This window comes from Uloborus diversus, chromosome 5, assembly GCF_026930045.1.
Source record: "Uloborus diversus isolate 005 chromosome 5, Udiv.v.3.1, whole genome shotgun sequence".
Classification (NCBI taxonomy): domain Eukaryota; kingdom Metazoa; phylum Arthropoda; class Arachnida; order Araneae; family Uloboridae; genus Uloborus; species Uloborus diversus.
In genome coordinates this window covers 184,828,209-184,852,331 of record NC_072735.1, presented here as the reverse complement: position 1 = coordinate 184,852,331, position 24,123 = coordinate 184,828,209, and the positions used below count along the sequence as shown (strand labels likewise).

At 32.7% G+C, this 24,123-nt stretch overlaps 1 protein-coding gene across 1 annotated transcript; it reads right to left on the bottom strand.

Moving 5' to 3' along the window:
* Positions 1 to 8,805: 8,805 nt before the first annotated feature.
* Positions 8,806 to 14,036, bottom strand: LOC129223335 (uncharacterized). The gene is made up of 4 exons (XM_054857902.1): positions 13,647 to 14,036; positions 12,040 to 13,523; positions 9,862 to 11,904; positions 8,806 to 9,769 (listed from the first exon to the last, which is right to left on the bottom strand). The coding sequence occupies exons 1-4, from the start codon at positions 14,034 to 14,036 to the stop codon at positions 8,806 to 8,808; spliced, it is 4,881 nt and encodes a 1,626-aa protein (XP_054713877.1).
* Between the last annotated feature and the right edge of the window lie 10,087 nt (positions 14,037 to 24,123).

Genomic DNA, 24,123 nt, shown 5'->3' with positions numbered 1-24,123 from the left:
GACCAATCTGTCTGTGGCACGGATGGACCAATTTTGAAAAAAAAAAATTTGTTTGAAAGGAGAGTTGATCGAGAGTTTTTATCTAGGTTTTGTCTTCAGATGGCATTAATTAACAAAGATATTAATTAAAACGCTTATAGGATTTTTTGCAATTTTGGAATGGAAAACACAATTGCAGTGAAAACACAATTAAAAATTTAGTACCAAAATAATGAATAATTTTTTCTGGGTCTGATAGAATGTGTTTGAAGCTTTCATGTTATATAGAATTCGAATTATAACAGTTTTTTAAAACAGATTTTAACCCCTCGAGGACGCACAAGGGGGTGTTTGACACCCCACAGAAATTTATTATTCAAACTTTTTAAGTTCCCTGAACTGAAAATGGATCAAACTCTGTGTAGCTGATTTGAAGGTCACTTGCTAATGGAGGGTATGTTTGCTGTGTGCATTCCTGCAGCGGTTTTCCTGGAATTCTTTATATGGGGTGTTAAACACCCCTTGCGCTTCCTCGTGATTCTCTGATTTTCGTCGAAAATGTCGCGCTACATGACGTATGATGAAGGTATGAGACATTTGCAAGAGCTGTTGGATGAAGTTTCCACAGATGATCAATAGATATATGAATCTGATGAGGAACCTGATAATAGTGCTAAATTATAGTCGCCATAATTCTGATAGTGAACCTGAGGATTTATCTGAAGATGATGAAATAATTGGTCGTAAAAGAGAAACTTTTTGCATTGGAAAATACTGTCAAACAAAAGGGAGGAAAGAAAAATACTGTTCCAACATAAGAACACCAGAAAAGAGCATTATTTAGAAACTTCTGGGAAATACGAAGCATGGGAGTAATATTTCAACACCTTTAGAATCATTTTCAATTTTATTTTGAAAGCATTCTGGTTTTTATAATGAAGTCTACTAATACCTATTGAAAGAGTTAGATATAATTTATTTTAATATAGCCAATGGTGCTATTTTTGTCTCTTCTAAATATTGCTACATTCAAATGCAGAGTTTTGCTGTTCTTAATCAAAGATTCTCAAATAAGTATTAAAAAGGAGGAGACCTTTAATTAAAGACTTGGCAGTTCAACTTGTCAAACACCATGCGGATCAGAGAGCGATATCAAGCATCAAACAAAACTAAAATTTGAGAGGTAATTTTTCAACGGAGCCAACTCCAAAAACAAAAAAAGGTGTCATACAAGTGGCTGTTATATCTGTGGTAGTAAGAATGACAACAAAATCTTGTTGTTTAAAATGCTTAAATATTTTTTTTTGCAAAAATCATTCTGATGCCAAGCGTACCGAATGCATCAACTAATGTAAGTGTGTATTTATATGAAATAAATTTCAAATTTTGGTCTTAATTTGGCAAAAATCACTCATGAAATAGGTTGCTTTGCAAAGTTTAAAGTAATAATTATGTTTGGAGTAAGGAAGTTTTAAAAAACACTGAAAAATAAACTTTTGTCTAGTAAATTATGGAAATTCTCCACTGGGGTGCAGGAAACCCCTTGCACTTTCTCGTGTTCGTCGGAGTAGCGTGCGTTCTCTCGGGTTAAATACGGCTAAGCCTTTATTCACACGATTGGTAACCAAATTCATTGTTGGCCAACAAGGAAAGAAAACGTAATGATTCAAAATTTTTATCTGTCGCCAGTTTCCACTTAATAAAATATTTGTAATTGATTTTAATAGCATAAAGTTTTTAAAAGGATTTTCAAATTTTCCTCTGTAATCTACATTTATGGTCAGAGTTTTTTTTTCTTTTCATTTTTTTTTCAAATTTTTAATTTCACTACAAATGACGTTGAATAGAATATCAATATTTTTGCTGATGATGGGAATAGTTGACAGTGAAGAACAAGTGAAAAACTGTAAAAGATTTCTTATTGAAAATATTTTGAATTGATAAATTAATTATGAGCTGCTTAGTTTTGATCTAGGTTCTTTTACTGATCATCACGTAATTGTTTTGTACATAAAACACACAATGGGTTTCAGCCAATTTCTTTCATAACAGTTTATGAGTTAATGAATTTGTTATTTATTAATTGGCTTAAACTAATTAATATAAGTCATTTACTGTGTTTTCTTGCTGATATTTATATATTATGAATTTATATATATATATATATATATATGTGTGTGTGTGTAACCGTTTCAACAATTTACTAATTTATTTAGACGTTATTCCTTCACCATTATGTGCAAAATTTTATTGCAATCAACGAGGGTGTTGGATGATTTAGAAAAGGCATCAGGTATTTTATCTACCAAGTTTTATGATGGAAATCTTACCCTTAGTCATCGAGTATTGTTGTGCATCACTTTGAGGGAAATGTTGAAAAAAGTTTCTGCGTTGCTGGAAAAGAGTCCAAAAAATGTAATTATATTTATTTTTTTTAAATTTTCTTTTTGTAGAAAATCTTTCAATTCATGTTTAAATTTTTAATTTCTTGGAAATTTTTCAGGTAATGGATCTATTGTTGCATTTGCTACAGTTTTTTGTCATGAATATGACAAAGTTTGTAAAAGTGCTGACCCGAATGTCAATGCAAGGGTAAGTCAAGCTGTGCTGATTAAAAAATGTAATATTGTTTTTCCGTAATATGTGTTATGCCAGTACACTTTAGATGATTTCAAATTGTCTGTAGCATGGGGACCATTGTATACTAGTGATGTAGCGATTTGTTTCCCCTAAAACCCTAATTTTGAAATGTTTAAACAAAATACTGTGATTATTTTGAGTGCTGTTTTTGAAATGTTATAAAGTTAAAAACTAGACAAAATGAAATGTGCTAAAAAAAATTTCGTCTTAAAATACTCTCAATGTGGAAACTTTTGGTTTTTCTCCCCCCCCCCCCTCTTTTTACTTCATTTTACAAAAAAAGGAAGTAGCAAAAAAATTTTCACTCAAATCGGCCTTAATTTCCATTTTTTTCACCCCCGAATTGATAGCCACAAAATGTCATGTTTTATTATCACTAATTCATTTTAAAAGCCAAGTGTAAAATGTATTTACTCACTTGTTTCTTTATTAATGAATGAGCAGTTTATCTTGTCCCGTTATGGACAAGGGCGCAACCAGAGGGGGGGCCCACAGGGCCGTGCCCCCCGCCCCCCTAGAACGCTATTTGAACAATTTTCAAAAATACTCTTTTTTTTTTTTTATTGGAATGAAGATGAACGCGCTTTGAGAAAACGAAGTGGTTCCAAAGTAAGCAGGGATAACGAGAGGTCATTTAAAACTTCCCCCTCTCTCCTTTTTAACCGACTTCAAAAAGGAGGCGGTTATCAGTTCATACCGTATGTATGTTTTTTTTTTGTTTGTCCACTCATAGCGTCTCACCTAGTGAACCGATTTTGATGATTCTTTTTTTAATGGATAGAGGATGGCTCAACTTAGGTCCCATTACTTTGTTTGACCATATTTGTTCATTAGATAAAAAGTTATGGGCAAAAAACAGTAAATTTCCCTATTAAATGATTAAAATCATATTGTAGCGAAGTTCGCTCTTTTCATCCGTGGATAACGGTGGCTCAGTGGTAGAATTCTCATCTCCCACACGAGCAACCCGGGTTCAAATCCCGACTAGGACAAAGTGAATTTTACTAAAGTTTCGTTTCTACTGTTTCCCGTATTTTCTCGAATGTTCTATTAATTTCTGTATCTTTTCAAGTCTGGAAAGTTCCAGCACTTTTTCAAGTTGTATATAAGGAGATGTAACGTTCATTCGTGATTCTGAATAAAGATCTCGAGTTGAGACTAACGAGTATTCGCTTCATTTGGCTTTCACATTGTGTTCGCTATCTTCATCTACGCGACAATATGAAACTCATTGTTATAAAAGTTTAGTGCCATATAACTGTAACATTAATAGTAATTGTAATGATAATTTTGAATAAAGGCTTTTCTAAAGCAATACAGTGATATAGAGCCGCACTTCTTACTAGGTAACTTCTTACTTTTACTGAAATATCTACATTTACACTAAAAAGAATGAAATAAACAAATTTTGAAAAAAAAAATAGAACCGACTTCAAAATTGCTCTAAAAAGTGAAAAATAATTTTATTCTTTAAACACCTTCGATAATACTTTTAAACATAATTTTTGAAGTTGGCGCAAAAACAAAAAGTAAAATCCATTGTAGCCATGCTTCGTTCATATTTTTATCAAAAAATCATCCAAACTTAGGAACGAAACATTTATATCGTTACTCAAATATGCTGTCATCAATGCGTAATGCATGTGGTAGTGAAGAAACTGGACCTGGTTAAATTTATACTTGTAGTTGAGTTATGGCTGTGAATGATTTTATCGATCGTTTTTGCGCCAACTTCAAAAATTATGTTTAAAAGTATTATCGAAGGTGTTTAAAGAATAAAATTATTTTTCACTTTTTAGAGCAATTTTGAAGTCGGTTCTATTTTTTTTTTCAAAATTTGTTTTCGGCATTTATTTTTTCTGTAGTTAAGAACTCATCGTTCATAACACTGCCTATTTCTTCTGCTACCGCGAAGCGATCGTTTTCAATATTGCGCCGTCTCAAGTCCTATTTAAGAAGCACAATGATGCAAGAACGCTTAAATCTATTAGCACAGCTTTGTATCAACAAAGATATATTTGTAGAACCAGATGAAGTTATTGAAGAACTAACCAAAAAACAACAACGGTTAAACTTTGTATTGTAGACAATAAGACAATTTTATAAGTGTACATATCCAGTGTGGATATTTAGGACTCATCAAGTGTAAATGATTTTTTTGATTAGTTTGTTCTATTTTTAAGTGATTTCATGCCATTTTAACATGATCCTTTTTTTGTTTTCTTTCCTAGAATGATCTTAAAAATATTAATAGTTCAGAGCTTTTGGTGATAAAAATTTGTGTGCATTTTGATTTATTTCATTAATATAGTAAACAAAGTAATAACAAGTATTGATTTCCATTTATTAATTTGATCATCTTACCGCCATACTGTTGTTTCAAGTACTTTAAAGTTTATTCTTAACGTGATTTCAATTCTGGCATAAGAACAATTCATGTTTTTGCAACAGTTTTTGAATAAATTGCAAAACTTATACAATTTTAAGGAATTTTACTAAATAACATTAATAATAATAATAAATATATATTGATGTAAAGAGAGAGATAGAGTGAGCTGATAGAGTGTTTTGAAAAAAAAATTGTGCCCCCTCCTAAAAATATTTTCTGGTTGCGCCCCTCGTTATGGGCGCTTGTTATGAATCGCGGATCAGAAAGCTACGAATCTGTAAACAGCGGAGGATGAATGATTCAAAGGATGTGACGTCAATGCATGAGCGGATGGGTGATATAATCTCCCGATGACTCGGGGTAGATAGAATGTTCCAGAGGCTTCCAGGTGGTTCTTAGGTACGCATTTCTGACATGATGTGCTGCATTGTGCGGTGTAGGATATAAACAGAAGGAATTATAGAAGGAATAACAGAAGGAAAATGAAACATGTTACAGGGCTGAAGTTTAGCACTGAAAACAGGACAAGGGGTCATTGTTTTAAGCTATTTAAATCTCAGGCTAACATGGACGTTAGGAAAAATTATTATTTTAGCAGGGTAGTGGAACAGCTTACTGGAAGAGGTTGTAATGAGCAAGGGAGTAGACAGTTTTAAGAGGGCCATTGATCTTCACTGGGGATTGTAAATTGACTAGGACCAGAGCCTGTTGCTGGTCGTCACTTTTGTATTTGTATTTGTATTATCACTTCTGCTCGCGTTTCTCATACCTTCGGCTGAGGATAGTCGTTCTTTTGAGGATCGCTCGCTTATTGAAGCGGCGTCCCAAACTCAGCATAGGAAATGGCTGTTAGTTTTTTGCCATGAGTGTTAGGAACTTAAATTTTTTGAAACATATTTAGAACATGAGTGTTAGGGGATTAAATTTTTTTGAAGCATGTTAAGGAAACTTTATAGTTAATTGAATGCTGTTGAAACATTTTATGATTATATACTATTTACAGAAGTTATATGATTTATGGTTGTTGTTTATTATATAGTTCAATAAATAGAAGTTAGTTTTAAGTGACTTCTGTTACTTCAATCTTCAAAGAAACTTTCAGACATGACATGAAGGCATCTGCTAACCTGTGGAGCTTACTCTAGTTTTTAGAGTTACAAGAGTTAAGCTCGCGTGTTATGCTAACATGAGTTGTTAGCCTAACACGCTGTTAATTTTGAGTTTTTTTTTCGACCAGACCACACGTGGATATATGCCTGGGAACCTACAGACACTCAAAATATCCATTTTGATGACCCCCCGAGTTAATTACAACAAATTTTCTCGTGATGTACGTATGCCTGTGAGTATATGTATGTGTGTATGTATCCCACATAACTCAAAAACCGTATATCCTTGAAAGTTGAAATTTGGTACATAGACTCCTAGTGGGGTCTAGTTGTGCACCTTCTCTTTTTGTTGCATTTGGATGTTGCTAAGGGGGTCTTTTGCCCCTTTTTGTGAAGAAATCATTGTTAATTTCGATGTAAACTCAAGCTGGTTATAATTTGTCTGACACTTGGCGATATATAGCCAGTCTTTTGGTCGCTAAGTTTTGTCGCCAACTTGGCCACAAATTTGGCGATTTTTTTTTTAATTTTAAATTTGGTTTCAATTTGGCCACTATTGGTGATATTTAGAGAGTAAACAATCGAATCACATTAAAATTGCCAATAATAGGGAAATGACATTAAATTGGAGTAAAAGGAAGTCATGTGATGCACACATCAGCTCGTTTGTTTTAATTTTGGTGCATCTTCTGTTTTTTGAAGAAAATCTACTGTTATTGTTTCTTTCAAAAACGTCAGATGTGTTATTATTATTATTAAAAACAGCAATTAACAAATACCTTTTTTTCTGAATTCTAAGTATAAATACGTTGTTTAAAAAATTATTATTTGATAAAACAATACTTCCCTGTTGCCTGTTGGATTAAGCCGCTTTCAAATTTAATAGCACCGTAAAAGCTTTAAAAAAAGTGTTGTAAAAATTCACTGATGCATTTGAAAAAATTAAGTAATAAATAAAAGAAGCGGTAGAAATGGATGAATAATATATTGCCTGCAGTTGGAATGAGTTCATTTGGTGATCTTGAAAAGATATTGTTTACTTATCACGAAAAAAAGTACCTGACTTTTGGTAAGTGAGTTTTATGAGTCAAAAGTTTTTAATACCGGAGGTTTTGCTGTATATGTGTAATGTGAGTATGTATGCATGTTATATATATAAATTGTTGTCCATAATTTTCACTTTAATTTCTTACAGTGGTCCTAAGTCTCACTCAACACTTGGTAAAAAAACAGGCCCTAAGAGTGACATATCTTTTTCAAAAATAATGAAGAATTATAAAGAAAATAAAAAGGCTTTTGATGTTTTGATGGGTTTAAACATTTTTGATCAGAAAGAACAGGTATTAATTTTGTGTTTTATGCTTTTTCTTTTCATCTTTGCAGTTTAGTTAATGCACCAAAATTTAATCATTAAAAGTTGAATTTAAATATTGTTTATTAAGAGTTGTAAAAAATTTGCATTTTTGATAGGATGTCTTAACAATTAAGTTTAAGTAAATCACATTCAACAAAAGCCATCTTTTGGATGCCTTTACTCTCATTAGTCCACAACTTTTTTCAATTGAAGAAAGAGTTCCTTGTAACCCTGAAACATGTGTCTGCAAGTTTTTGAAAATTCTGATGCTTTATCTCAACATTTATCCACTCTCAAGAATCTTTTTTATGATGCTGTTTAAAGCATTAAGTTGCTAAAAGTACATTTTCTCATTTTTTTAAAACTAAATTTCTTTTCCGATGAATTTTTGTTCTTAATTATTCTAGGTAGTGTACTTTGTAGTGCAAAGTATTTATTTCAGTTAACGAATAAATACCTTTGTGCTGAAAATTAGAATAATCAGTAAGCCAACGTTTTGAAGCACAAAAATTGCAAATTATTGCAGAAACGTGTTTTGGTGTTGTAAGGAACACCTTTTTCAATGCAAAGAAGTGTGAGCTTATGGATGAAAAGTCATCCGAGAAAAGCAACACAAGCAAAAGCAACACAGTTGAACAGGAGATAGTTGATATAATTTAACTTCAAGTAGTCAAGTTTCATGATAACTATTGAGTAATTCACAAATGCATTCAAGTTAATTCTTTATTAGTTGACACAACATTTATCGTAGCTTCATGCACTACTACAACTTATCTATATAACTGGCAAATTTTAGAAATTCAATGAATGATCAAGATTCGCATTAGGTGCGGTTACAGTATATAAACTAGTTCACGTGTGCAGATCTAATTTACATAAATAATTCTAACACACTGGGCCCGGCTGAACAGAATGTTCAGAACACCAAGAACCCAATAACTTTCATATTAGAGCTTCAAGATGCTCAAAATCAAATTCAAATATTATTTTTAAACAATTTCAATTGTTTTTTTTTTTTTTTTTTTTTTTTTTTTTTTAAGAATTACTTACCAAACTTCTCAGAAATATCTCAAAATACCTTCAAAAAAATAACTTAAAATGAAGAAATTTTTACATTTGAAATTTTTCAAATTTTATCAGAATTTATCAAACAATTCAAATTAACGAAATTGAAAAAAGGTTCAAAATTTAGTTTAAACAACAATATTAGTAAACATTTTTTTACAGCATAAACTTGCTAGTAAGAATATCAAATATTAGTAAACTTTTAACTTTATACAACAATTAAAAACAAATGTTCACAATAATTTACAATTTTAAATACATGTAACAACTCATTCACATTCTAACTTAACCAGCAACTGAACTGGCCTTTTTAATATGCCTCTTTCCGTTTTAATTTCGCAACTGCGAATTAATCCATCTCTTCCAGTAAAAGTCTTAACAACCTTTCCTAATCTCCACATGTTACGCGGTAAAAGTTCTTCTCTTATTACAACAATATCATTCACGTTTAGTTCTGTTTTAGTTTTGTGGTTTTTCGCACCGTTTACCGATTTTAATTGCAACAAATAGTCTTTGTAGAACAACTTCCAAAATCTATTTAAAAGTCTTTCACGATATTGATACGTTTTACACATAATTTTCCTATTACTAGTAGGCACAAAGTCTGTATATTTCGCTGGAGGCAAATTTAATGGCTTATTTCCTAAAAGAAAATGAGCAGGTGATAATACCTGGTATTCATGTTGATCATCCTCAATGTACGTCAGAGGTCTGTGGTTTATCACCGATTCTATTTCAATCAAAACAGTTTCCAACTCGTCGGCATGCAGTGAGGCGCGACCAAGTGTTTTTCTTAGCATAGTCTTGACTGATCGTACAAGTCTCTCATAGAAGCCACCCCACCATGCTCCTTTTTCTACGATGTATCTCCACTGTATACCTTTTGCGGCATAAAAGTTCTTTACGTCAGGATGACTTAATACTTGCCACATCTTTTTAAGTTCTGCATCAGCTGCCTTGAATGTTCTTGCATTATCAGAATAGATAACAGAGCATAATCCTTTTCTTGACACGAATCTACGGAAAGCTTGCAAGAAAGATTCCGTAGTCAAGTTTTTAGTTAATTCCAGATGAATACCTCTAGTCACCGCACAGGTAATCAGAAGAATATAATACTTCGTATCTTCGTTTTTAACAAACAGAGGTCCAGCATAGTCCACGCCGATTACATCGAACGGATTTGATTTTTCGATTCTGGCAGATGGCAAAGGGGCTATGTCTTGCTGCATTGGTCTGGAATTAAACCGCTGGCAGATGATACATTTCTTATAATACGTTTCACATTCTGCCGTCCTCTAACTATCCAATATTTTTCCCGAAGGTACCCAAGAGTACCTGCCATTCCCGAATGGAAAACTTTTTCATGTGCATCTCGCACCAAGATTTCAGTAAAATGAGTTTTTGATGGAATAATAATTGGATGTTTTTCGTAAAAACTCAAAGTCGATTTTTGTAGTCGGCCTCCTACTAACAATATCCCTTCTTCACTGAGGAATGGATTCAATTCACGAATTTTAGAATTTCTACTAATTTGATGTTCTTGTTTTAAACAAGTAATTTCGTCACTAAAATGCTCATGTTGAATTTCCTTTATCAAACTTAACTCTGCAGCGAAAAGTTCTTCAGCTCTTAAGGGACCTTTTTTCTTGTCAGCTTTACACCTTACATTATAAATAAATCTTTGTATCCATGCGGTCACCCTAACAGCTCGACTTAGTTTACTATACTTTTCAAGATTCAGAAGACTGTCAGAATTCACCGCAACAGAAGGTAGAACTGTATTTTCAGCAACACATTTCTTCTTTTCTAGCTCCACATCAGAAAACCCAGATGTCAATGGCATTTTCTTGGGCCAATTGTTTTTTGATTCGGACAACCAATCTGGTCCGGATTTCCATAATTTTGATGACAATAAATGTTCAGCAGAACACCCACGTGACAATATATCACTCGGATTGTCGGATCCACTGCAATGTCCCCATGCATTAAATTTTGTTAAAGATTGTATCTCAGATACTCTATTCTTGACAAATAATTTCCATCGCTCAGGGGCACTTCGAATCCAATGTATTACGATCTGACTATCAGTCCACAAGTAAATGTTCTCTTCTTGAATGGAAAACAAATCTTTTAGATACTTTGCGAGTTTTGATGTCGTTAATGCAGCTAACAATTCTAGTCTTGGTAGTGTGAGTTTTTGTTTAATCGGCGCAATTTTAGATTTTGCCATAACAAATGCTACAGTACAGTCCTCAACCGATCTTAAATACGCTACTGAACCGTAAGCTTTTATTGATGCATCACCAAATATATGCAATTCTTTATTCTTATTACGATTTATTTCGCAAGGAAAATATTCGCGGCAAATTTCGAATTTCTTTAGAGTTTCTATTTCATCGCACCACTCGGACCACATTTGTTTGCATTCAATTGGAACTTCATCGTCAAGTTCTAAACCCAACTGCCAAAGATTTTGCATTATTAATTTCGCTCTCAATACAAAAGGTGAAATAAATCCTACCGGATCAAAAATAGTAGCGGTTACTTTTAATATGTTTCTTTTTGTGATTATTCTACATTTATTTAGTGTTTCAGACAACTTATCTATATTTAAAAACAATACATCTTTACTATTACACCAGTTAAGTCCTAGTACCTTTAAAGTATCATTGTGCTCTTTTTGTACCTCAACAATTCCATTCTTATCCCAGATTTTTTCAAGCTCTTCTGAATTTGTACTAAATTGACGCAAATTCATTCCCGCTTCTTTAAGTACGTTATAAGCTTCAGTGCTTAACTTGAAGGCATGTTCTACGGAATCTGAACCGTAAAAAATGTCATCTACATAAATAAAATTATTTAACATCTTAAAAATCTCTGGATTTTCCACTGACAATTTCTTTATGTGATGTTTTATAGTACATGCGAGAATAAAACTGCTACAAGCAACTCCAAACGGAGCACGAGTCATACGATAATGTTTTATATTTAATTCATTGTCAAAATACAAAAATCGCAATGCGTCCCTATCAGTTTCTACAATCCCAATTTGATGAAAGGCTTTTTCGATATCTGCCGAAAACGCATATTTAAACTGCCTGAAACACAATATCAAATCTAAAATTGAAGGGTTTAAATTTGGGCCAGGTATCAAACATTGGTTTAAAGATACCTCATCATTAACTTTTGATGACGCATCATACACTATACGGACTTTAGTTTTTGACGCATTTTTTCTTACGACCGGAGAATGCGGCATGTAGTACATTGTATTACCATCGTGACTTTCAACGCCACATTCTTCAATTATTTTGTTCCTTAACTGATCATTTATGATACTATCATAATTTTCCCTAAGCCACTCATCACTAATTAATTTGTTAGATAAATGCATAAGACGCAGTTTAGCATTTTCAAAGTTACTAGCCAAATGTTCATGATTTGACTTCCATAACAAACCAGCTTCATATCTCCCATTTTTGAAATTCAATTCACTTTCAAACTTTTTTATGACCAATTCATCGTTTTTATCATCTTTTTCCTCCAAACCTATATGATCTAAAGCCCAAAATTTTCTCAAACTATCATTAATTGAGCTATGATTCTCGCTTTCACATTGCGTAGCACCAATTGTAAACATAGAAGCACTAGATTGATTTTCCCCGAAAGCTCCAACTAACGACCACCCAAACAATGAAGAAACTGCAAATAACCTTTTACTAATTCGTTTCTTTTGCCCTGTTTGTACTTCCCAACATGAATCAGAACCCAGCAATAATTCTATTTCAGAGGACTCGCCATTATCGGCTAATTTTAAATTTTCCGTTTTCAACATTTCTAAAATACTTCTTGGGGGTACTTTTATAAGCGCTCCAGAAATTGTATCTGTTACAAGGGCTTCAATTGTTATACAACTATTAGGTTCATGCATACTTTTTAGTTTAACTTCGACAACATCATATTCTTTCAATTTACCCTTAATGTATCCAAAAGAATATATGTACAGTTTTTCCCTTCTTATACATTTTAATTTTAATTCCTTTGCTAATTCTGATTTAATGAACGTTTTTTGTGATCCTGAATCAAGCAAAATGCGCGTGATTCGACTTAACAAGCTATTTTTATCTGAAACATGAACAGTACAAGTTTGCAGATATATACCTTTATCAGCAGTTTCAGAAATTGTCTTTGAATTCAGCGACAAAGATGCAATCGCATTTTCTTTATCTTCAGAATCTGAAACAATTTTCCTACAGAACAATTTATTGTGATTTACACTGTTACAAACTTTGCAAGGTGGAATTTTTACCCTACATTTAAACGAAACGTGCCCTTTTCTAAAACATTTATAACAACGCCCTTGATTCTTTAGAATCATCCTTTTTTGTTCATTTGTTTTCTCACATTTTCTAACATCATGAGTATTTTCATTACAATAATAGCAGTATGAATTAGTCATTGTGGTTAGCGCCGAAGTTGTAGGAACACTTCTAGAGTAATTATTTTTATTCTGCGCAAACTCACTATTTGATTTCCTTTTCTTTGAATTAATAATTACATTCGAGGCTTCCAAACTTTCTACCTCTAATCTAATGAAATCCAAAAGCTCCGTGACGTTATACTGTTTTTTCGAATTACGTTTTCTATTAAATTCTAAATTCATATCATCAGGCAACAATTTTAAAATAATTGGTCCTAATAGACTCCCATACGATTCTGAAACAATCCCCAATGAGTTCAGACTTCTTATGTTTATTTCACAAGAATCGTAAAGTGTTCTTAAAGCTTTTACATTAGACGAATGCTTTACAGGATCCAAATTAAGAAGATTATTCATGTGGGAAGAAATAACTAAATCAACGCGTCCAAACCTTTCTTTAATCAAACCTATACAAGCGTCATAATTCTCATCTGAAAGTGAGAACCCAGATACTGCATTTAACGCAGCTCCTCCTAATAACGATTTCAAATAAGTAAATTTTTCAATCTTTGATAATTCAGAATTATTCCCGATAGCATTTTCAAACGAATTAAAAAATTCCAAAAAATGGCTTGGATCTCCGTAATATTTAGAAATTGAAATCTTAGGCAAACGAATGTTATTTTTTACCTCATTTTTGCATGAAACAATGTGGTCACCAGTGGATTGATTTTGATTTTGTACAGCATTTGAAATAGAATCTAATTTCTTTTTAGTTCTAAATTGACATAAACTAATTTTTTCCTCATACTCTAACACGGAACTATATTCCTTTTCTATTTCAGCTTCCTCCCCGACAAAACAATTAAATATCTGCTCATTAAGAATTTTTAACTCTGATTCTTTAGCATTAAGCAAATATAAATTTTCCTCAATTGCATTTCTATCAAAAGTTTCACTTTGCAGACCTGATTCTATACAATTTACAAGTTTAGTTACTGCAATCCGAATTGTTTTTCTAGCCGCTTTAAATTTATTAAGTTCAGCAGCTGTCTTTACTATATTACCTTCTACTGACATTTTTAATCGCTTACCTTTATGAAAAACTCGCACACACCAGTACTATCCAGACGATAGAAAATTCTGTAGGTGTAATTTTATCGAAACGGACGAAAACTGCCATGATGTACAAATCTATTCATTCCGTTGTCAAATTCAACTTAATGCGATATTTCAATCTTCATTCGATACTTCAAGACAGCGTTTTTCAACAATACGCCTGCTTCCAATTTACAACTTCTTCTGTTCTGAACTTCACTTATTCCATTCGAAGTCGTGCCGCACTAGTTGGGCGCCAAAAATGATATAATTTAACTTCAAGTAGTCAAGTTTCATGATAACTATTGAGTAATTCACAAATGCATTCAAGTTAATTCTTTATTAGTTGACACAACATTTATCGTAGCTTCATGCACTACTACAACTTATCTATATAACTGGCAAATTTTAGAAATTCAATGAATGATCAAGATTCGCATTAGGTGCGGTTACAGTATATAAACTAGTTCACGTGTGCAGATCTAATTTACATAAATAATTCTAACAATAGTATTAATACCAAAAAGTAGAAATTAAACAAAAACAAAAAAGATAAAATGACACCTGGAGGCAAAATTTATTATATAATTCCATCTGGAAAGAACTGTTAAGTAATAGATTTTCCAAGAAAACCCATAAACAATGCAAAAAGTCCAAAAATGAAACCACACTGAATAAATCAGCAATAAATTTACCAGCGGGAAAAACTATGAATGGAAGATATGTATCAAATGGAGAAATGCAGGAAAAACCAGAGTGAAGGATAAACATATTGGAATTAGTTAATCACAAGACAAAATAAGAAAGCAAAAAAATGAAAAAAATAAAAGTAAGAAATGTACGACGTTTACATAAAAATAATAGTAAAACTAAACCAATTTTAAGAAAGGAGTCCACACAGAAGAAAAATAGGGAATTGCAGTAAGATCGTTAACTAAATTAGAACGGTTCCTCAGGATGTGAAAAGATTCCCAAAAATCAAGATCCAACGAATTGGGGCATTTTTGGATAATTTGATAAGAGTTAAAATCAAAAGAGTGATTCGATTCCCAACAGTGTTGAGCAATACTGGATTTATTCAGCTGTTGTTTTCTCACATAGCTTTGATGTTCTTTTAACCGAAATTTCAAAGAACGGCGGGTCTGTCCGATGTATCCGAGTTCGCAATTGCAAACAATTTTAGAGATCCCACAACAATTAAGAGGGTGAATAGAGTCTTTAAGAGAAGAGAAAGAAAGTTTATTAATAGGAGAAAATACTACTTGGAATTGGAATCGCTTCAGAATCTTAACAACCTGAAAACTAATACCAAGGAAGAAAGGTAGAACAACTAAATTCTTAGTGTTAAAAGTTCTATTAAGAACAATATTTTGAGATTTATTGCAAAGTTTTTTATAAATGGAATCAACTAAGGTGGGCGGATAGTCTCTATCAACAGCCACAGCTCTTAAATAGTTGAGTTCCGCATTAAGAAGCTCAGGTGAGGAACAAATTTTCATTGCACGATAAACAAATGTGTTGAAAGCTGAATATTTTTGATTAGGAGGGTGAGACGATAATCTATGTGGGGGTAATGAAACAGCAAAAGGTTTGCGATAAACTGTAGTTTCAAAACCGGACTCAGTTCGAGAAAGGAGAACATCCAGAAATAGAAGGCAATTATTCTGTTCTTTTTCACAAGAGAATTGAATATGAGGATCAATGGAATTTAAAATAGATAAAGCATCATCAATGCTTAGTTGATCGTGATCCATAAGAACAAAACAGTCATAGAACGTGGTTTTATTGTTGTATCACCCCCCTCCCCGACTTTTTTCTTTCGGTTTTATGTTTTGGTATATGATAAAAGTTAACTGGTGTGCAATGAATATCTTTATTGGTCCTTTTTTCTATGAATAAAGTAAAATATTTTCCAAATATTTTCATTTTTATTTGATAGATATTATCACCACTTTAAAATGTTTTCTATGTTTAAACCTTGTGTCTGTACTATCATTTATGTCTTTTGAATATTTTCAGATTCCACAAATTTTGTTTCATATATTTTTAACATGTTTTCTGAAGAAAAGAGAGTTTCATTTCAAATTGTGTAGTTAACAAAAGTTAATAAATAAAAAATAATGATAATAGTAAAATAAAAAAAAATGTTTAGTTTTAAAAAAATTTTAATTTTTGAGATGGGAAGAATGGCAGCATTTCATTTTGTATACCTTTTGTATAAATATTTCATACAAACACTATTCTGTGCCAGTAATATTTGAAATCTTGCTTAAATTATACAACAAATTTAAAAACAGGGCTAGAGTGATGCCTATTTTCAAATTGTAAATTAGTAACTGATATTTTGCTTTGAGAATTATTAATGTGCAGTTGGTATTTTTATGCACTTACACCATGTTAAAATATCTAAAAGCATGAAAATAATTTTTAGACAATGGTTTTTTCTATTTTTCCCAATAGAACTCATTTGGATTTTCATCACTCACTCGTCGAAAATACAATACTGTTAGATGTTATGTCCAGTGCCTAATTGATGCAGTTAAAGAAGTAACTTTAATGCTTCACAGGTTCAAGTACTTTGAAAGTAAGGTTTAGCTTGCAAAATATGCATGATAATTTATTCTGCAGTGGGAAGGTAAAGGGCAGTATATGCAGAAATCAGTTTTTCAGATGTTGGAGGAAACTCATTTTGGACTCCATACCAACAATAGTGAAATGTTGGAATTTGATGTTTTTTTCATACTTCATTTTTAGCGGAAACCATATTAGCAAACTTTTATAGTAAAGCTAAAGTACAGTAGGTGACAAAAATGCAAAAAAAATAATAAATAAACAATTTGTATGTACTGCTCTGTACCTTCCCATGGCAGCATTGCATACAGGACTGGATCTATAAATTTCGGGCCCCTCGCAACAAATTCTGTGGGGCTCCTCCCCCGAGACCAGCAATGCATATTAATAAGCCTTAGTGCTAGTTTTTTTTAAATATTTTTTTATTTTCTTCCAATTTTTGGGTGGTTGGGCCCCTTAAGAACGTGCCCCCCCCCCCCCCCCACTGTGGCATCTGCGAGCTCGCAGATCCAGGCCTGATTGCTGTATTAATACTAGACATTGTTGAAGTTTTTAAGTTTTGGACGTACTCTCTATGATGTACATTCTTTTTCTAGTATATATATGTATAATGCATTTTGTACATAAAACCATTGCTTTGTATCAAATCATCCAGCTTATATTGAACTTCATCTGAAACATAACATAATTTACAAGAATAAAGTCATTGACAAAAAAAAAAACTTAATGTTCTAAACCATTTTAATTTCATGTCGTAATTTTTCTTCCGTCCTTACTTACATTTTGTATTTTTGAAAATTTTTGGCGAAAAAGTAAAAATTTCCTAATTTGGATTGTTTTTTTTTTTTTTTGCTTTTTGTACGAGGCGTAAGGACAATAGGATGGTTCAAAAAAACTTTTTTTCAGCTAGTCTTGGATACCTCCTATTTTTTTTACACTTACTAATAGTATCATGCTGTAAAAGTTTTAGCTTCTTTCTCAAATTTTAAGAGGATGCTCAATGAAACCTTCATTTAACATTAGAAATAGCATAGAAAATGCCACAAATCTTGAAACATTTAATTTCCCCCAGCTGTTTTTTTGCAAATAATTATTTTGTTGCAATGCACATGCATATTACCAATATATATAATTATATGTAGCATTGTTTTTTCAGTTCAATGTTAACCCTCCTCCCTATACTATTGAAGTTTGGGGGAGGGGGTTGAGCACCCTCTTTCAGTTGAAATAGGAAGCTAAAATTCTTCCACTATATTACTATCCACAAGTCAAAAAATATTGAAAGGTGTCCTGTTATCTAGGAAAAACTTGTATTTTTGAACCACTCTCAAGGACAATCAAGACAATCATAGGCTAAAACCTGTTTCAAAGGCCTCCTACCTCCACTGTAGGAAAAAGAGATTTCAACAACTTCCAAAATAGCTTCCAAACAGTAACATCAGGATTATTGGATGAATTAGCTGTGTTCTATGTTGCCATCTTATTTTGTAAAATAAAAAGTGGGAAACTCATATTATAAGGTTGCCAAAAGAGTGCCATTCCCAACTCCAATAAACTATAGGGGCACTGCGGCCACCGTCTAATGGCTAGTGGAAAAGTTAAAACAAATGCATGCCGTAGCATATAAAATGATAATAAGCCTAATAATTTTTGTTTGTATAATGATTTTTTTGTTTTATTCAGTTGAAATTAATATTTTAAGTCTTGTGGATATTCTGGCCCATGTAGAAAGAAATGCGAAATCGAGAAGCATTACTAAACGTTAGAAATTAATGCAAAACATGTAGTTTGTTGTTCTAAAGCAACCATTTCCGCAATGTTGAATTCAATATTTATCAATTCTTTATTGAGCTACAATTTCATAACATTTAATACTAGATAATTTGCTTATATGACAATACTATTCAGTGTTGCCAGATTGGGGGAAATTTCCCCATTTTGGGGAAATTGGGTGCTCTCTGGGGAAATTTTGGGGAAATGGGTTTTGAGGGGAATTCTTTGGGGAATTTTTTTTTCTTAGGGAAAACCTGGGGAAAAAAAATTTGTAATTAAAATTGCCTCTTGACATCAGGTAGTTACTTTATTTGTATCAAACAGCGTTGGTTTAGCTTTGCTCAACTTTATGGAATTCACATTTTGCATTATGTGGAATATTATGCTACGGAATTGGCATTAATAGTTCTGCGGGAGTTATTAGTTGATACATGAAACAGGCAAAAAGGAGTGTGATGAAGAATGTTCTTGGATAAATATATACAAAAATCATGGTTTAAATATGCATACAGAAGCAGAGTAGTAAATGCGAGTAGAAAAAAAAATATTTGGCTATTTCTTATCTCTCGCTCAGGCACTTGTATTTATGACTAGTGGCACCCGTACGGCTTTGCCCGTAGTAGAAAATTAAAATGTTGTTTGGTTCTCCTGTATATTTACAAATAATGCATGATGAATTTCTCGCCAATTGGCTTGCCCACGTTACGGTTCCACATTATGATAACTTGGTAATTTAGTCGTCCATCTTTGCTCGGGAAAATGTTCTTAAAATTGGAATAGAAAAAGAACAAAATTAAATGTTCGAAAAATCGTTTAAAGGTGCACACCCCCATGCTACAAACTGATTCTTTGCCAAATTTCATGAAAATCAGTCAAACGGTCTAGGTGCTGTGCGCGTCACAGAGATCCGGAGCGAGAGACTTTCAGCTTTATTATTAGTAAAGATAAAAAAAGATAAAGACAAAAAAAAAAAAAGGGAAAATGGGAAGAAAGAAAAAAGTTGGAAATTTTATAAGAAAATTTGGCTATTTGGGGAAAAAAAATTATTCAAGAGACAAAAATATCAGAGGAAGTCGATTCATTTTATGAAAATATTAGCGGAAAAATAATTTTTGAATTTGGGGAATTTTGATAGAAAACATCGTTTTTTGGAGAAAAGTTGGAAGGGAATTGAGGAAATATGGATTTGACCATCTGGCAACACTGATACTATTGTTTATCAAAAGAGGAAGATGATATTTCTTTGACCAGCACTAATTGTTTTACATTTGTAGCTGAGTTATTTTTCAAATTGCCGAATCAGTTATTTTTATTATTTTTATTTCCTATGTTTCTAATTTCTGAATTAAATTATTTAATTCTGTCATGATATGTAAATCATCAATAAAACTCTCATGGAAAAATGGTGGTAGTTTTTTTTTTTTTGATTGATCTTCTATTATTTCTTTAAACTTATTGAATTCTATAACCTTTCTACCTTTTTATTCCACTCATCATAAAAAGTGGTTAAACACTGATAAATAAATAAATAAACAATTTGTATATACTGCTCTGTACCTTCCCATGACAGCATTGCATACAGGACTAGATCTGTAAATTTCGGGCCCCCATCGGCCGGAACTTTATGGATCCGGTCTATAAATCCGGTTTGGCAACTAAGCGAAATCTCGCCAAGGTTCCCTGCTAGCACAATACTAAAACTTGTTTAATTAAAACCCTAAACACATGTTTAGCGAAACTCTTCAGCTGATAATGTAAGCAATAAAGTATAGTTGGCGCACAATTTTAGCGATTAAAATTCTCAGCTTTTGTTTTTGCTAGTTCAAATTCTAAACGTTCTTTCTCTGTGAAAATTTTTCATTCCATTCTGCGACAATATTTTCAAGAATCTATTTTGCATACTGTCCATTCGAACTAAATGCTATTACAGTGAAACCTCCAAATAGCGGACAGTCAAGGGACTAGAAGTTTTGTCCGTTATTGGGAGGTGTCCGCTATTAGGAGGAACTACTTAATTTACCTTTTTCAAAATGAGCTGTTGTTTCCTTTGTAGAACACAATCGAAACAATTGCGAAAGGTTTACTACATTTTACGTCAAGAGTAATTAATCTGTTTTTCTTAATAAAGGTATACTGACAGCACACACTTGTCTTAAAAAGCTATTTAATCAATTAAAGTAAACAGTTAAAACAGTTTGACATCTCTTTTTTGCATTACCAACGGCGGCGATTCGGCGGAGCAACCCCCCCCCCCCACACACACACTTTTTATGGTTAATTTATTTATTTTATCTCGAGTATCACTATTGCATGATGCATGATTGACAGTTGGCAATATGACCTTGAATATGGGCAAATCTTTTTCATATATAAAACTTAAACAACCCAACGAAACCACGGCGCCATAAAGCCGACTACTACCGGCGCCGGTCTGTTCAATTGCATCTCCCGAGAGCTCCAGTTAGAAAAAGCACCCAGTTTCCCCATTTTTATTTTTGAATAGTTATTGTGTACAAAATTCATTAACATCTTAAGAAAAACGTACGTTAATTGTTAGACTGACATCAGTTTTCACTTATCTGCTTCAATACTCTCAAAACTAACCGTAACAAAATTATGACTTTTTTTTTCTTTTTCATTTTTTGCTGCCCGCAAAAAGTACCATGTCTTTTAGTTCTTTTTTTTTCTGCCCCCAACTTTTAAGCCCCAACCGCTGCTTCTGCCCATTACTACTCTTTTAATTCCAAGAAACAGTGATAAGGAAAGGAGGGGGGGGATATCGGTTGTTGAGGATGAAAAGCTTAGTAAGGCAAGCAGTTACTAAGATATTCTGTGAAAAGAAAAAAAAAACCGGAAGTGCTACGATCGCAAGGGAAATTTTTTATGAAATAACTGTCCGTTATTCGGAGTGTCCGTTATTCAGAGTGAATTGCACGGAATGGCCTATATTGAGGGACTGGGACTTGCAAAAATGTCCGTTAATTAGAGGTGTCCGTTATTCGGGAGTGTCCGTTAAGGGAGGTTTCACTGTATAAATTAAATAGTAAAATAAGGTTAAGATAAATACCTTTGTGCTGAACAGTAAAGTAAGACAAAACAACGTTAATAGAAGCACAAATTTGCAAATTACTGCAGACACGTGTTTCGGCGTTACAGGAAACGCCTTTTTCAATGCAAAAAATCGGAAACTCGTGTCTGCAGTAATTTGCAAATTTGTGCTTCTACTAACGTTGTTTTGTCTTACTTTAAAATAAGGTTAGTTAAATTAATTATTTTTAAAATAGGTAGAGATGAAAGTCCTAATTCTTCAGCTAATGTTATCAAATCCTCCTTTCGAGCTTTAGATAAAATAAAAATCTTGTACTTATACAAATTCACACAAAATAATAAAAACATTTACCTGATGAAACACTTTATCCTCTTTCACATAAAATTCTTCGAACAGATGAGCATATTCATCGCTAATTTCATGTCAATGCAAAGTTTGTAAATCGAGAGTTTTCTTCCATTTACACTTTTGCTATTTCCAACAATCAACTCACTTTTTAGGGAGAAATAAGGTAATTAATATTATTTTGAAAAGTTTGAGAATGCCATTGAGGGACAAATCAATTTCTGTTGCTGAAAGCTATCTAAGACACATTGAATGCTCTAATAAATACAAATAACAAACTGCCTATGTTTACCTCAACAGACACACGTGGAATGCAATGTTTTACCTTTTTTTTTGTAATTTTGTAAATCACCTCAAGGTAGTGTGTTTGAGTGCTGGAGTTGCGAATTGGGCCTTCTATATTTTCTGCAATTAAATGTACTAACAAGTAACTAAAATTAAAATTTTTTTAAAACCCCCAACTGGGTCGCAAATGCAGAATCGAGAGAAACCCTTTTAAAAGCCTTATACTATTAAAAATCAATTACAAGTATTTTATTTGTTAACAAATAGAAACTGGCAACAGATAAAAATTTTAAATCATTGCTTTTAATTTCCTTGTCGGCCCACAATGAATTCGGTGATCAATCGCTGAATAAAGGCTTAGCCGTAGTTAAAATCTGCTTTAAAAAGCATTATAACTCAAATTATACACAACATGGAAGTTCCAAACACATTCTATCAGATGCAGAAAAAAACTCTTTATTTTGGTACTAAATTTTAATATTTTTAAACATATTTGCACTGCAAATATTGCAAAAAAACTTTTTAGAGCATTTTAATATCTTTGTTAATTAATGTCACTCAAAGACGCAACGTAGCTAAGAACACTCTCAATCAACTCTCCTTTCAAACAAATTTTTTTTCTTCAAATCGATCCATCGGTTTAGGCCAGATAGACACACACAGACACGTTAAACTTATAACCCTCCCTCATAGGCGGATTTAGGACTGAGTTTCTGGGGGGGCAGGATTTTTTTTTTTTTTTTGGAGCAACATTTTTAATTGCCCTCCCCCCCTTCCCATGTTTTTGTCTGTTTTTTGTGATGCATAAGGCCATTCTTTACTTTTTTATGTGTTGTTTTCATTACTGTGTGTAATCATGCTGTCCTTTTTAAATTGACCTTAAAAGAGAGGGGGCTGGTATTAAGAGAGTGACACAGGGCTCCCTTTTAAGTGGGTTATAGAATATCTCCAGTTTTAGGGGACCCGGGAGTTACCCCCCCCCCCCCCCCCCCCCCGGAGGAAATTATCTAAAATGGATATAAAATTCTGCATTTTGAAGTCTTATAAGGGTTAATTGGAAATAATAGGCAAATTTTTTTTTTTAAGTTTTTCGCTTTAAAACTGCTTTGTGATGCAAATTAATACTTTAAAAGAAATGGTGCACAGGTTTAGAGAATAGGTATAAAGAGAGTAACATACTACCCATTTGAACAATTCTTAATTTATACACTTGATAAGAAATAAAATTGAAGCACACTTTGCTTAGGAGTTTCAAAGACTTGTCTAATTATTTTCAAGGTTTGGTTGGTTAGATTGGGTTTTTGGCTCAAGAGCCCTGGTAGGCTATACTGCGCCAATTCTTTTCAGGGATTTTAGAACCTATGAATAATTTGCACTTTCCAGCTTCTGAAATTGAGTAGTAGATTATACACTTGTACAGTATTGTTCAAACTTTGTAAGAAACGGCTATTTTAAGTTTAAAAGAAAAAATCAACTTTAATTTCCTATTCAAAAAAGAAAAAATCATGATTTTTTTTGTTATAAGATTTTGGAAGATAAGTTGTTACTATATGAACTCCTCCCAAAACTGGAGAGCATTGTCCCCTTTGCCCCCCCCCCCCCCCCATAAATCCACCCATGCTCTTCTGAACTATTCAAAAACGAAAAAATAATGATTTTTTTTTTAATTTTTGGAAGATGTGTTGTTACCACATAAAGTCCTCCCAAAACTGGGGGGGCATTGCCCCCCTCTGACCCCCCATAAATCCGCCCATGCCCTCCCTCCTTTGTGTGTCGGGGGTTAAAAATATGAGTCGGTGCAAAATTAATCCCTTTTGTTCAAAAAAAATTATAGAAAATAGTGTTTAGTTGTATAGGGATAAAGCAATTGAATGCTTTCTTAAAAAAAAGAAAAAAAAAAGATACTGGTTAAAAGTTTATAATGTGGTAATGTATAGAAATTGCAATTAATAAATATGTTTTGTGCTGCTTTTTTTTTTTCTTCAGTTATTTTATTGATTTTGTTTGTTTGTAGTTGCTACCACAACTGATTCTACATATATGGGA

What these genes read in the sequence shown, in the direction of transcription:
- LOC129223335 (XM_054857902.1), bottom strand. Translation starts at nt 14,036, where the DNA reads ATGTCAGTAGAAGGTAATATAGTAAAGACAGCTGCTGAACTTAATAAA. An exon ending in GATGAATTGGTCATAAAAAA is followed by an intron (nt 11,905 to 12,039) that starts GTTTGAAAGTGA and finishes CAAATTAATTAG; the next exon opens with TGATGAGTGGCTTAGGGAAA. An exon ending in GGAATGGCAGGTACTCTTGG is followed by an intron (nt 9,770 to 9,861) that starts GTACCTTCGGGA and finishes GTTTAATTCCAG; the next exon opens with ACCAATGCAGCAAGACATAG.